Here is a 13851-nt window from a genome sequence, read left to right as displayed (position 1 = left end):
AATCAAACAAGTTCTGACGTCTTCACTATACTTATTGCTTGTGAATCACTTGACTGATAATTCCCCTTACTTCTGGACTGGAACAAACTGGACGACTTCAGGCTATTAACGTTTTGTGTCTAACCAAGGTAATAACAGTAATAATAATAATACTGTATACAGCCTTATGTTGTTACTGATGTGCTGTGAATTAATTCAGTTAGCTGTTTCTAAGCGAGTAATAAAGCAATTTATGGACGACTGTAGGTACTATCTACAACTTAGAAAAGACATTTTCTTGAGATATTTAGCATTTGTTACGTACATGTCCCACTTTTATCATCGGCAACGTACACGAGAAAGCATAAAATATGTGTGTGGTGGGTGGACAATGTGAGGAAGCTGTAACCTCCTCTGGATTAATGCTACTGAGAAAAAGTAATTATTGATAACTTATGTAAACAATATTGCCAACGGCCTTGCCGGATTGGTAACACCGGTTCCCGTCAGATCACCGAAGGTAAGCGTTGTCGGGCTGGGCTAGCACTTGGACGGGTGACCTTCCGGTATGCCGAGCGCTGTTGGCAAGCGGGGTGCACTCAGCCCTTGTGAGGCAAACCGAGGAATTACTTGACTGAGAAGTAGCGGCTCCGGTCTTCTGAACTGACATACGGTCGGGAGAGCGGTGTGCTGACCACATGCCCCTCCATATCCGCATCCAGTGACGCCTATGGGCTGAGGATGATACGGCGGCCGGTCGGCACCGTTGGGCCTTCCAAGGCCTATTCGGACGGAGTTTTTAGTCTTATACAAACAATATTAGAGTCTCACAAAACTGCGATAATAGTAATGATCTTCTGAAAATAATTTAGTTTTGTGACTGAAACAGAATCGAATCATTTAGTCATTACCCCTCAGAAAATTTCATTTTCCCCTCAAGGAGTAATTACCCCCATGTTGGGAAGCACTACCCTAGGTACTCTCTATTGAAACTGAATTCTCACTCTACTCGCTGCCATATGACTGGCTCTTTTACTTCGTTCTTATTTGACTCTGGTTCCACACGTCCCTCTTCACACTTTTCCTACAACATCCCTCGGGCCCTTCAATCGACATGTGATCGCCTTAAAGTTTGATTAGCTCTCTAAATCGTACTCGGAATTCTTCCATTACAGGCATTTAAAAGTTTCGTATCATTCCGTTGACCTCGACGCTGCGAGCCGTTTATTCAACTTTTCTATGATCACGGCCTCAGCGTTCAATTAAAGTTGCTTGTCCTAACATAGTAATTTCGAACTTACTTACGTTCCTAATTCCTATAAGGGGATGTTGTCGTTGTTGTGGTCTTCAGTCCAGAGACTGGTTTGATGCGGCTCTCCCCGTAAAGCTGCATGCCCTGGGGAAAAAATTACGGCTGTAGTTTCCCCTTGATTTCAAAATGGTTCAAATGGCTCTGAGCACTATGCGACTTAACTTCTGAGGTCATCAGTCGCCTAGAACTTAGAACAAATTAAACCTAACTAACCTAAGGACATCACACACATCCATGCCCGAGGCAGGATTCGAACCTGCGACCGTAGCGGTCGCTGGGCTCCAGACTGTAGCGCCTAGAACCGCACGTCCACTCCGGCCGGCCCCTTAATTTCAGCCGTTCGCAGTACCAACACAGCAAGGCAGTTTTGGTTAGTGTTACAAGGCCAGATCAGTCAATCATCCAGACTGTTGCCCCTGCAACTACTGCCGGCCGGGGTGGCCGAGCGGTTCTAGGCGCTGCAGTCTGGAACCGCGCGACCGCTATGTCGCAGGTTCGAAATCTGCCTCGGATACGGACGTGTGTGTGATGTCCTTAGGTTAGTTATGTTTAAGAAGTTCTAAGTTCTAGGGGACTGATGACCTTAGAAGTTAAGTCTCATAGTGCTCCGAGCCATTTGAACCTTTTTTTTTTTTTTGCAACTACTGAAAAGGCTGCTGCCCCTCTTCAGGAACCACACTTCGTCTGTCCTCTCAACAGATACCCCTCCGTTGTGGTTGCACCTACGGTACGGCTATCTGTATCGCTGAGGCAAGCAAGCCTCCCCACCGACGGCAAGGTCCATGGTTCATAGTGGGGGGATACGGGGATAGCACTAGTGAAAAAAATCCAATGACAGTCATCTGTCTGTTGAAACAACAGTTTTTAGTGTGGGTTCAAGTACTACAGATTCTCAAACACGCTTCAGTCCTCATAAAAAAAAAAGACCACCATTTGCTTTCAGACTTGGGCACATAAATGAGAATCACAGTCCTGTAACTTGTTCGCTTCCTCAGTGTGTGTCGAGCCCAACAATGTCTTTAGATGTGTCCGTAGAGACGGCGCTGGCCTACGGAAGGTGCTGGAAGTTTCACTTACTGCTGCTGGTTGACCACACTACCGTCCGTACTTGCCCCCAGCTCGGCTACGGCGGCGCTCGCTACAGTCACGTGACAGCGCCGTCCACTGTCTCGCTCCTTCGTGACACTCGGTTAAAATGACTCTCTGGAGGCGAGGAAAATAACCACCCCACTCGACACGACACAGCGCATATTATCCCGTGTCTGAAAGGGGATGAAACACCGTACTGAACAATTTGTAAGATTAAATGTGCCGCTGTGGACTTCGCTCGGCCCAAGTTATATTTGACATTCGATTATCGCTGTCGGTTAAATCGTAGACCATCAACTCTTTGACTGAATTTTATTTTGAGAGTACTGAAGGGCGATCTGTGTAACTGTTAAAAACCATTCAACAGCCAAAATGGCATAAAATATTTCTTTATCTAAGACGACAACTACGTTGTGATCTTGAGGTCTTAAAAAATCTTTTTGTTGTAAAATGTGTTCGTTTTGCAACGAACCTCACGTCAAGAAGTCAGTTCGACAAAAATCAGCGCATTATAAAAGGTTTATCATCTCTAAAACATTTTAAAACGTAAAGCACTTTGTGCAAAAGGCACGTCCGTATGCAGAGTGCTTACAGATGCTTGCTGCATCACACAAATACGGTACATAATAGCACATCTGTTTGCATCTGCTGGATTCACAATGCTTAGAATACGTCGAGCATATGTAAACACATGTGCTGTTATGTACCGTTGTTTGTGTGATGTAACAAACATCTGTGAGCACTGTATAAACGGACATCCCCTTTTGCAAAAGGTGCTTTAATTTCTAAAATATTTTACCGATGACAAACCTTTTATAATGCTCTGATTTTTATCCGCTTGACATCTTCACATGAGGTTCAGTGAACACGATTTACAACAAAAAGATTGTTAAGTCCTGAAGATGACAAAGATGTTTGTAACTGTTTATTTATGTAACTTATTCTCGATGTATGCCGAACACAGCAAATTACTTTTGATGTTTAACATGTGTGAGACTCTGGACAAATGGACATTAAGAAAACTTAAAGTCAAGAGAAACACACACATCAAAAACATCACATAAAAATGGCATAGTACACCGAGGAAAACGCACTTGACAATGGGAATCATCTCCTGAAACACGTCTTGTAAAATAAATTTTTAAAAAAATTGTGACTGGTACCAGGACAGTTATTTATAAACAAACCCATAACTGAGAGCTGTTAAACTTTTTGCGATTAATCATGATTGCCTATCTATATAAGTTTCCATAATTTTTTTGAAATGATACTGGGACTCTATGGACACGATGGATTCGCGCGGGTTTAGACGCGCGGTCTGAGGCGCTGCAGTCATGGACTGTGCGGCTGATCCCGGCGGAGGTTCGAGTCCTCCCTCGGGCATGGGTGTATGCGTTTGTCTTTAGGTTAATTTAGGTTAAGTAGTGTGCAAGCTTAGTGGCTGATGACCTTAGCAGTTAAGTCGCATAAGATTTCACCCACATTTGAACATTTGATTTGACACGATGGAGTACTGTCCCGATCTCTTCAGATATCTTACACGACCATAGTCCGAAAAGCCGCCACCTGAAATTGCACTGTTAAAGTGTCGGCACTGTGCTGAGGTAAGACAGCAAGAAACAGGTACGCAACCGCGCCGCTACACACGCAAAAGCCTCGGTCTGTAGCACCGAACCGGAGCTCGAACCACTAAAAAAGAAGAAACTCCTTCCGAAAAGGCCTCCAAATGCCAAATGTCGGTCTTCGTAGCCGGAGCCGCTACTTCTCGATCAAATAGTTCCCAATTGTGTTTCAAAGGCCTAGTGCACCTCGCTTAGCAGCAGCTCTCGGCAGCCCGAATGGTTACCTGTGTAAGCCCTAGCCAAGCCCGACGGTTCTTAACTTCGGCTATCTGACGGGAACCGATGTTGCCACTGCAGCGAGGCCGTTGGCTGTTCGAACTACCATCCTCCCAAATACGAGTCCAGTATCTCAACCGATGATTCGGTGAAGTGTTGCAGACTTTTCTGTGCGTCCTCACAGATGACTCTCAGTCCCGTGAGGTGGGAGGTCGTCGCCTCAGCGGTGACCCTGCCGCCGTGCAGTATGGAAACGAAGCAGAGCGTGTTCCCTGGCGGGAGATAGCAGCCAGGCGGTGGAAAAGCGCGAGCAGAGTGGGGCAGACAAGGCCGCGCGGGCCTCCGCTGCAGCCGGCGGCGTGTCGTCTTCCCTGGGCTGGCCTGCCGGCCTGGCCGCTCGCTTTGGTCTGTTTGCGGTCGCGGCCTGGCGCGCCTTTTTTCCCCGTCCCTCACACACACACACACACACACACACACTCACACAGGGCCTGATGATATCGCGTCGGCGGCGGCCTGTGGCCTTGCGCGGCTGGCACGACGCATCTAATTAGGGGGACGGCGGAGCGGGACGCCTGAATATTGAGCGCACTTAGGGGACCGCCGGCCGCTCATTTACGTCTTTCGGTGAAAGGAAGGTCTCAGCAGTCGCCGGCAACCGTTTGTGATACCATTTGCACAGAGGGAGAGGAGAATATCTCTCCGCGGTCATCTTCAAACACCTGTCAAGTGAGTAACTGCATGTAATTATCTAGTTATTACGCCAGTGACAAGATTCGACCCCACTGGATGCCACTAAATGGATTTATAACCCATCAATTCTGGGTCCAGTGTTAAAATCAGAATTTAAAAGACCTTTAGAAAACTGAAGGACGAATAAGGATGGAGGGGTAGATAATATTCCGTTTGGATGTCTAAAATCGTTGGGGGCATTGGCAACATAACGACTAATCACGCTGGTGTGTTGCATGCATAACACTGGCGATGTACTGTCAGACTTTCGGAAGAAACATCATCCATAATTCCCAAGTTTGCAGGAGCTGACAAGTGCGGGAATTATCGCACAGTCAGCTTAACAGCTTGAGCATCCAAGTTTCTGACAAGATTAATACACAGAAAATGGAAAAGAAAATTGAGCATCTGGTAGATGACAATCAGTTTGGCTTTAGAAAAGGCAGTTCTGACCTTCCGGTTGATAAAGGAAGCAAGATTCAAATGGTTCAAACGGCTCTGAGCACTGTGGGACTTAACTTCCGAGGTCATCAGTCCCCTAGAACTTAGAACTACTTAAACCTAACTAACCTAAGGACACCACACACATCCATGCCCGAGGCAGGATTCGAACCTGCGACCGTAGCGGTCGTGCGGTTCCAGACTGTAACGCCTAGAACCGCTCGGCCACTCCGGCCGGCTGGAAGCAAGACTATAGTATAATTAACACACGTTCTTAGGATTTGTCGATCTGGAAAAACCGTTCGACAGTGTCAAATGGTGCAAGACGTTTATAATTCTGAGAAAAATGGGAGTAAGCTGTAGGGAGAGACGGATAATATATAACATGTACAAGAGCTAAGAGGGACCAGTGGACGACCAAGAATGAAATCCAGGGATCAAAATGAGTGTAACGCATGCAAGTAGTCTTTCGTCCCCACTTTGCAGTCTACAGATCGAAGAAGCAATGAGGGAAATAAAAGAAAGATTCAAGAGTGGGATTAAAATTCAAGCTGAAATGATATCAATGATAAGATCCGACGATGACATCGCTATCTACAGTGAAAGTGAAGAAAAACTACATGATCGGCTGAATGTAATGAACAGTCTAATGAGTAAAGAATGGGGATTAAGAGTTTATCGAAGAAAGAAGAAGGTAAGAGAAACAGCAGAAACGATAACAGCGAGGAACTTAATATTAGAAATGTGATCAAAAAGTAGATAAGTTTAAGGTATTCTGCTACCTAGACAGTAAAATAACCCATGAACTTAAAAAGCAGACTACCACTCGCAAAATGGCATTCCTGGCCAAGAGAAGTCTGCTAGTCTCAAATATAGGCCTTAAACTGACGAAGAAAGTTCTGAGAATGTACGTTTGGAGCACAGCATTGTATGGTAGTGAAACACGAACTGTGGGCAAACCGGAACAAAAGAGAATCTAAGTATCTGAGATGTGGTGCGACAGAAGAATGTTGAAAATTAGGTGGACTGAAGGTAAGGAATGAGGAGGTTCTTCGGAGAACTGGCGAGGAAAGGAGTATATGCAAAACAGTGACAAGAAGAAGGGACAGGATGATAGGACATGTGTTAAGATATCACGGAATAACGTCCATGGTAACAAAGGAAGCTGTAGAGGGTAAAAACTGTAGAGGAAAACAAGATATTGGAATATATCCAATAAATAATTGAGGAGCTAGGTTGCAAGTGCTACTCCGAGATGAAGAAATTGGTAGAGGAGAGGAATTCGTGGCGAACAGCATCAAACCAACCAGACGACATAAACTAAAAAAAATTATAAAAAAATGCTTTCATTGCTGAACTGTTTCGGCTGCGAAACCACTTTCAACTTAAGATCAAATCTTACCTCTGGCCAGTTGGACGCGAGACGTCCCTGTGCATCAGGGGCGTCCATTATAGTGTCGGAACATGTGGAAATATTTCTCCCACATCCGCAACACCCGGTACTGAGAACAATGAAAAAGTATTTCATGTTTTTATGAGCTTTTTTTTTATTCTGACTGGTTTGATGCGGCCCTCTACGAACTCCTCTCCTATGACAATCTCTTCATCTCAGAGTAGAGTTTTATTACGGCATAAAAATTGATTTCTTGCTTCGTTTCTTACGTTTCGCGTCCACCAAACGAGGTTGTGGCGGATCGACGTCCATCCTGTGGAAATCACAGACGTTTGCGGAGACGGCTCTTATATACCAGATCACAAGTATTCGAACACCTATTAGAGGCATCGAACGAGGTGACACAGTGTTTAGCACACTGGACTTGCATTCGGGAGGGCGACGTTCCAAACCCGCATCCGGCCATCCAGATTTAGGTTTACCGTGATTTCTCTAAATCGCTCCAGGCAAATGCCGCGATGGTTCTTTTGAAAGGGCACAGCCGATTTCCTTCCCCATCCATGACAATCAGAGCTGTACTCCTGCTCTAATGACCTCGATGTCGACGGGACGTTAAACCCAATCTTCCTTCCTTCCTTTTTTCCTTCCTTTCTTCCTATTAGAGGCTATTAATATGGTAGGTGTCCATCCTCTACCTTTATGGCGACTGAAACTTTGCTCTGGGCACTTTCTATGAGGTGTGTCAATGTTTGTAGGGATGAAGCCCAATCTTCCTCGAGAGTCGAATCCAGGGAGTGCAGTTATGCTGGACGCTGAGGTATGGTGCGAAGTCGACGTTCCACCGTATCCCAAAGGCGTTCCATTTGGTTCACGTCGGATCTGTGGGCAGGCCAGTCCATTTCAGGAATGTTATTGCCCACAAACCACTGCATCACAGATGCTGCTTTGTGAAAGGGTGAATCGTCATGCTGATACTGTCATGACCTCAGACTGTTCCTCCACTGTACTCAGTACACAATGCTGTAAAATGCGGTCATATCCACCCCCAATTAGCGTTTTCTTAAGCTCAATACAGGGATCACATCGCAGCCACGAGAAACACCTTCTCTGTACCTCACTTTTGGCATTGTGTGGTACGGCAGATAATTTTCACCAGGCGTTCGCCATACCCAAACCATTCCAAGGTATGGTCTGATTCATCACTCCAAATCACTCTTTTCCAGTCATCCACTGTCAGGTGGCATCGCTCTTTGCATCACCACAGGTGGCGCTTTGCGTCGGCTACAGGAATGTCTGCTGCTCGACCATCGCATCACATTCTTTTTAACTCTCCAAGCGCAATCATTGTTCTAGATGGACTGCTGTTAGCACTTTGGAAGTTACTCGTAATTCCTTCCGCTGATTTAATGAGATTTTTTACAGCTATCCACTGCAGTGCTCCATGATACCTGTTCTTCAGTACATGAGGTCTACCATGATTTAGCTGTTCCTGTTATTTCGTGTTCTCATTCACAGTCACACAAAAAACAGACGACCTGGGCAGTTTAGAAGGACTGAAGTGCTCCTGATGGATTTGTTACTCAGCTAACATCCAATTACTAGTCCTGCCAGATCCATTATGCTCTTACTGCTGCTCTATTGACAGCACAGCCCGACTCTCTTTATATTAGCGGGTCCACTTCTCGTGACATCCAGAGAGTAATTCCGCATCATTTAGGGTTATGCGGATAATTTCAATGGGATGCAGTAAATGTATGCGCATTGCAAGTCTGCAACCACAAGAGGATCAATGTTAGGCGACTGCGCTATATTTTGACATTATGTAATTGTTACAAAATTAAAGTGTAATGATTTATTTGTGATGTCCAATTGTTAAGTTTACCTCTAAGATGCTATTGTAATCAGACATGTTCGGTTTAACTTAGGGCAGTAAATCGAATCTGGGCAAAGATTTTGGAAATTTTGGTATGTATTGAGAATCGACGATTAAAAGAATATTAGATAGGTAATAGTGTTATTTATTTGATTTATATTCTATGGAAGAGTATTGCTGTTGTGTACCTTTTGTAGCAAAAACTGCTGCAATAATTTTAATACGAACGTTTTATATATTCGTTGACGCCAGAACGAACAAATGAGATTTTTTAATGAAATCAGTGAAGACATGTTGCGGATTACACACATAAAACAGTCCATAATGTTATGCAGTACTATAAACGCAGAGTGATGATAAATCAAAGGCGTTACATACCGCTTGTTACACCAAACCAAGTATTACAACGCTGAGACAGGGCCAGTACTTCAACGGATTACTGAAATCAATGGAAAACAGTATGACAATAACTCGAGCAGCTGTGCATTACGACGTACCACTATCCGTCTCTTTGAGAGCCTGAAACTTATGGAACTGAGTTGAAGAGCGCAACATTCATTAGAGAATAATTTAATAATTTTTTAAAATTTTTTATGCTAACATCACTGAACATCTTTCATTACAAACGAGAAATCAGGAATTACTTTTGCGATGTGTTTTTTCGACTGCTTATTCCTGCCGTGAACAGAGTTGTTAGCCATATGACTGGCACAACTGTAGAGGGATTTGTTATGGACTGTATAATTTGAAGGCTTTCTTCTGAACGTAAGTAGTCGTGACATAATAAATGGGTGGTTTCTTATTAATATGTCTCTACAGCCTCTGGCGATGTTCACTGAAATACGAGAATGACACCTCACCAATAGGTTTGGGGTAGCTTTAGCAGAAAAACATGGAAGATAGACCCGCATATTTTATCGTTTGTTGATTTATTGCTTAACAACAACACTAACACTACAATTTAAAAACTTATTAAAAGAATCGGAACTCTCACCAAAATTTGAACAGGCTCAAATCATAAAAAAACTTTAAGAACTATACCATTAAGGGCAGGACATGGAAATCGGAGCCGGCCGCGGTGGTCTAGCGGTTCTAGGCGCAGGTTCGAATCCTACCTCGGGCGTGGATGTGTGTGATGTCCTTAGGTTAGTTAGGTTTAAGTAGTTCTAAGTTCTAGGGGACTGATGACCACAGACGTTAAGTCCCATAGTGCTCAGAACCATTTTTTTTAAATCGAAAGTACGGAGTTTCCAAAAATTAGAAAAAGTCACATCAACTGATTGTGGCTGTAAGCAGGTTCAACACACAATTTTATCAACCAAACGATTTAAATAACATCCGTTAAATACACTAACAAATTGCAATCCTAGGTAACCGTTAAGCAACAAACATTCATCCATAGGCGGGAATGATCAAAAGACACACCACTGAATGCAGCTGTTGGAAAACGCTTAGCAATGTATAACCCATAATAAAAAATTCCCTTAAGTAACAAAAGACCCAGTTTCTCAAACAAAACAACTGGGAAGCTATAAAATTTAAACATAAATGCTCACCCTTATATTGCAACCAAACCTCACCAACAGCCCTTATTAAATAAACAAATGCACAAAAATCACGATAAGTTGGAAGTACATGCAACTGAAACTTACTTCAACTGGGACACACCAGCAGAAACTGTTACACAACTTTTAATAACAATTTAATACAGTTTCCCAAAATTGAAAGTAAGCAGAGAGTTACAGCATAGGGCTACTACAGCCGACAAGGAACGAGCAGCCAAATTTCACAGCAAGTGTAGTAGCTAACGACTGTGGATGAAGATAAGGTTCGGCAGTTTATACTGGTAAGTAACAGGTCTTAAACTTAAGGTACTGAGAAGTAGTAATAAGAGTGCCAGCTTTAAACGAATAGCTACAGAGGCTACCTCAGGCTTGGCAAACATGCCTTAACCTCCTGAGCTGCTTAAATTCACCGAACAGGTCGAACTACTGGCTCCCGCTTAAGCGGCGACGCTCCGCCGTGGCCCGCATGAATCCATTAACTTAACTTGAGCCATCACGGCGCGACTGGCAGGGGCGGCAGAGTGCCGGTTAAACCAGACGTCGCGCGATGACACGAGTGTCGCCACCGCCACGCCAACAAACAAACACGCCTCTGCTCGGGGCCCAGGGAACAGGAACGCGTCCTTTGTCGCCAAAGCTACCCTGCCAACACATGTGAAGATGGAACTACAATCTGCGCAAATAAACCTTTACACAAGAAGGAGCAAAAGAAATATAAATTAACGGCAAAGCGGGTATCAATACAGGTTAAATTAAACACTCCCTAAAATTTCTAGTATTCACAAGTGATCATATCAGCGCCAGCTGATGTCATATCACAGACATACATATGTACCACCTTGCCTCCCACGCAGATCATGTTACAATTTAATAGCTCCACGGAACCTATCACAGGGAATACTCTTATACTTGCACGACATATAGCCTAGAACACAAATTACAGTTAGTAACACTGGCCGATGGACTTCCACTCAGCCGGCCGGAGTGGCCGTGCGGTTCTTGGCGCTACAGTCTGGAACCGAGCGACCGCTACGGTCGCAGGTTCGAATCCTGCCTCGGGCATGGATGTGTGTGATGTCCATAGGTTAGTTAGGTTTAATTATTTCTAAGTTCTAGGTGACTGATGACCTCAGAAGTTAAGTCCCATAGTGCTCAGAGCCATTTGAACCATTTGAACCACTTCCACTCAAACACTCGTAATCGCGTTAATATAACAGGTCCAGTTCCATATAACACAGACATGGCCATATATATATATATATATATATATATATATATATATATATATATATATATAAATTTCTCAAAATAAGAAAAATTCACTTAATTCAGGTGTGAAGGAGCCATGACTGGCAGGGTTCCAGCCTCGGCGTTACCCCTCCATCCGACACAGTCGATCGTCGAGCTGCCGTAAACCTTAAGTTTGTAGAGTAATCCGCTAACCTGCCGTCCAGGTTGCACTCGAAGTCCGTCTGTCTTGGCGCCGCGCCGCTTCCGATTCTTAAGCGAACTGCCCAGGCTTGTCCCCGACCGATTTAACCTTACTTCGCTTCCCGAGAACCGCGGCGGATAGCTTTAATCGAAAAGCCACCGCTTGCCAGCCACGTGTCCCTCAGCCAACTGACCCTGAAGGTCCCACCAAACCAACCGCACACACACCTCGACCAAAGACGTTAGCTCGCGACACGCGGCTGAATCGATATTGGCAACCTAAGTAGCCAGGGCGCCAGTCGAATGCCATACCCCAATATTAGAGCCGCGACTCAGAGAAGAACAAGTAAGCAGGAGAACAAAGCTTAGATCATTCGTAAGATCCCAAAAAAGAAATCGTATGTCACAGGGGAAATATCAGCATGTAATCTTGGCTCTGAGCACCATGGTACTTAACACCTGATGACATCAGTCCCCTAAATTTAGAACTACTTAAACCTAACTAACCTAAGGGCATCACACACGTCCATGCCCGAGGCAGGTTTCGAACCTGCGACCGTAGCGGTCATGCGGTTCCAGACCGAAGCGCCTAGAACCTCTCGGCCACGTGGCCGGCCATGTAGTCTTGAAGCGATCACTACAACAGAAAAGAAATTTCACTTTTGTTTAGGGATCCGAAAACGAGCATTTTTAACATACTTCAGGGAGCTGATTGCATCTATAGTGGGCAATTCCGCATTACATGCGGTTATGCGGATAATTTTTATCATTGCATTCGTACACGACCTCCTTCGCTTCAATACAGTTATGCTACACTGTCTTCCACGGGTCGCCAGTAATACAGAGACCACAAAACAGTATGTTTTTGCTGCATTGCAGGTAAGGGAAGTTCCCGTGTCCAGATATGTGGAGCGTATCAACTACAAGTTACTAAGAAAATAACAAACTTCTAACGGTGCTCTTTGGTAACTCACATGCCCGGCTTTTGTTCCGCCTCATATAAGATCTCCGAAACATTTTGATCCATCACCAAGTCATTCCAGCACTATTTCTGAGATGTAACTATCACATTTATTAACGTTTTTATGTATGAGAAATGCTAAAAAGTAACGATGGCTAGTGGCCAATCTTGTAGTGTTCCATCTTTATAGACATCACTTGTAGACATCGGGAACGATGGGGAATGAAAGCAGTTGTTATTTGTTTAAGGAACAATTAAATTAGCAAAGGACAGCATTATGAAGTCGTGAAGACAGATTCTCTTATGGACGACGCAGTAATAAGCATACCTAGCGTAGAGAATGATTTGAAAGCAAATAAATCTCCAGGTCCGTATGGAATCCCAGTTCGATTTTACAAAGAGTACACTACGGCATTATCCCCTTGCTTTTGTCGTGAATTTCTTGCCCAGAGCGAACTCCCAAACCACTTGAAAAAAGCGCATGTGACTCCAGTGTATAAGTAAGGTAAATAACGGACTCGCAGAATTACTGACCGATTTCCCTAACCTCTGTTCGCTGCAGAATCCTTGAACATATTCTCAGTCCGAATGTAACAAACTTTCTTAAGACAGAAAGTCTTATGTGCACGACGCAGCATGGTTTTAGAAAGCATCACTCGTGCGAAACTCAGTTTGCCCTCTTCTCATATGACAAACTGAGAACTATGGATGAAGGGCAACAGCCAGATTCCATATTTCTAGATTTCCGTAAAGTATTTGACAGTGTGCCTCATTGCACGCTGTTAACGAAGGTCCGAACATATGGAATAGGTTCACAGATGTGTCAATAATCGAAGACTTCTTAAATAATAGAAGCCAGTATATTGTCCTCGACGGCGAATGTTCATCAGAGACAAGGATATCGTCAGGAGTGCCCCAGGGAAGTGTGATAGGACCGCAGTTGTTCTCTATATACATAAATGATTTGGCTGCTATGGTGGGCAGCAATGTGCTGATGATGCCGTGATGTATGATAAGGTGTTGAAGATGAGTTACTGTGGGAAGATACAAGACGACTTAGACAAAATTTGTGGTTGGTTTGATGAGTGGCAGCAAGCTCTAAATGTGTAAAAATTTATGTTAATAAGGATGAGTAGAATGATCTCACCTGTAATGTTCGGATACAGCATTACTAGTGTCCTGTTTGACACAGTCAGGTTGTTTGAATATCTGAGTACAACGTTGCAAAGCGTGTGAAATA

General features: G+C 44.1%; 1 protein-coding gene and 1 pseudogene across 1 annotated transcript in view; both read left to right on the top strand.

Annotated features, from left to right (window-relative positions):
- Positions 1 to 448: 448 nt before the first annotated feature.
- On the top strand, positions 449 to 566 carry LOC124799760 (annotated as a pseudogene).
- A 3836-nt stretch (positions 567 to 4402) lies between these two features.
- LOC124799066 overlaps positions 4403 to 13851 on the top strand; it is a 241288-nt gene continuing 231839 nt past the window's right edge. The window contains exons 1-2 of the mRNA XM_047262605.1: positions 4403 to 4463; positions 4850 to 4944. Of these exons, the coding sequence (XP_047118561.1) occupies positions 4403 to 4463; positions 4850 to 4944 (156 nt within the window). The remainder of the gene's footprint in view (positions 4464 to 4849; positions 4945 to 13851) is intronic.

Source organism: Schistocerca piceifrons, chromosome 5 (genome assembly GCF_021461385.2).
Source record: "Schistocerca piceifrons isolate TAMUIC-IGC-003096 chromosome 5, iqSchPice1.1, whole genome shotgun sequence".
In the NCBI taxonomy this organism is placed as follows: Eukaryota; Metazoa; Arthropoda; class Insecta; order Orthoptera; family Acrididae; genus Schistocerca; species Schistocerca piceifrons.
This window is presented reverse-complemented; position numbering and strand designations above follow the sequence as displayed.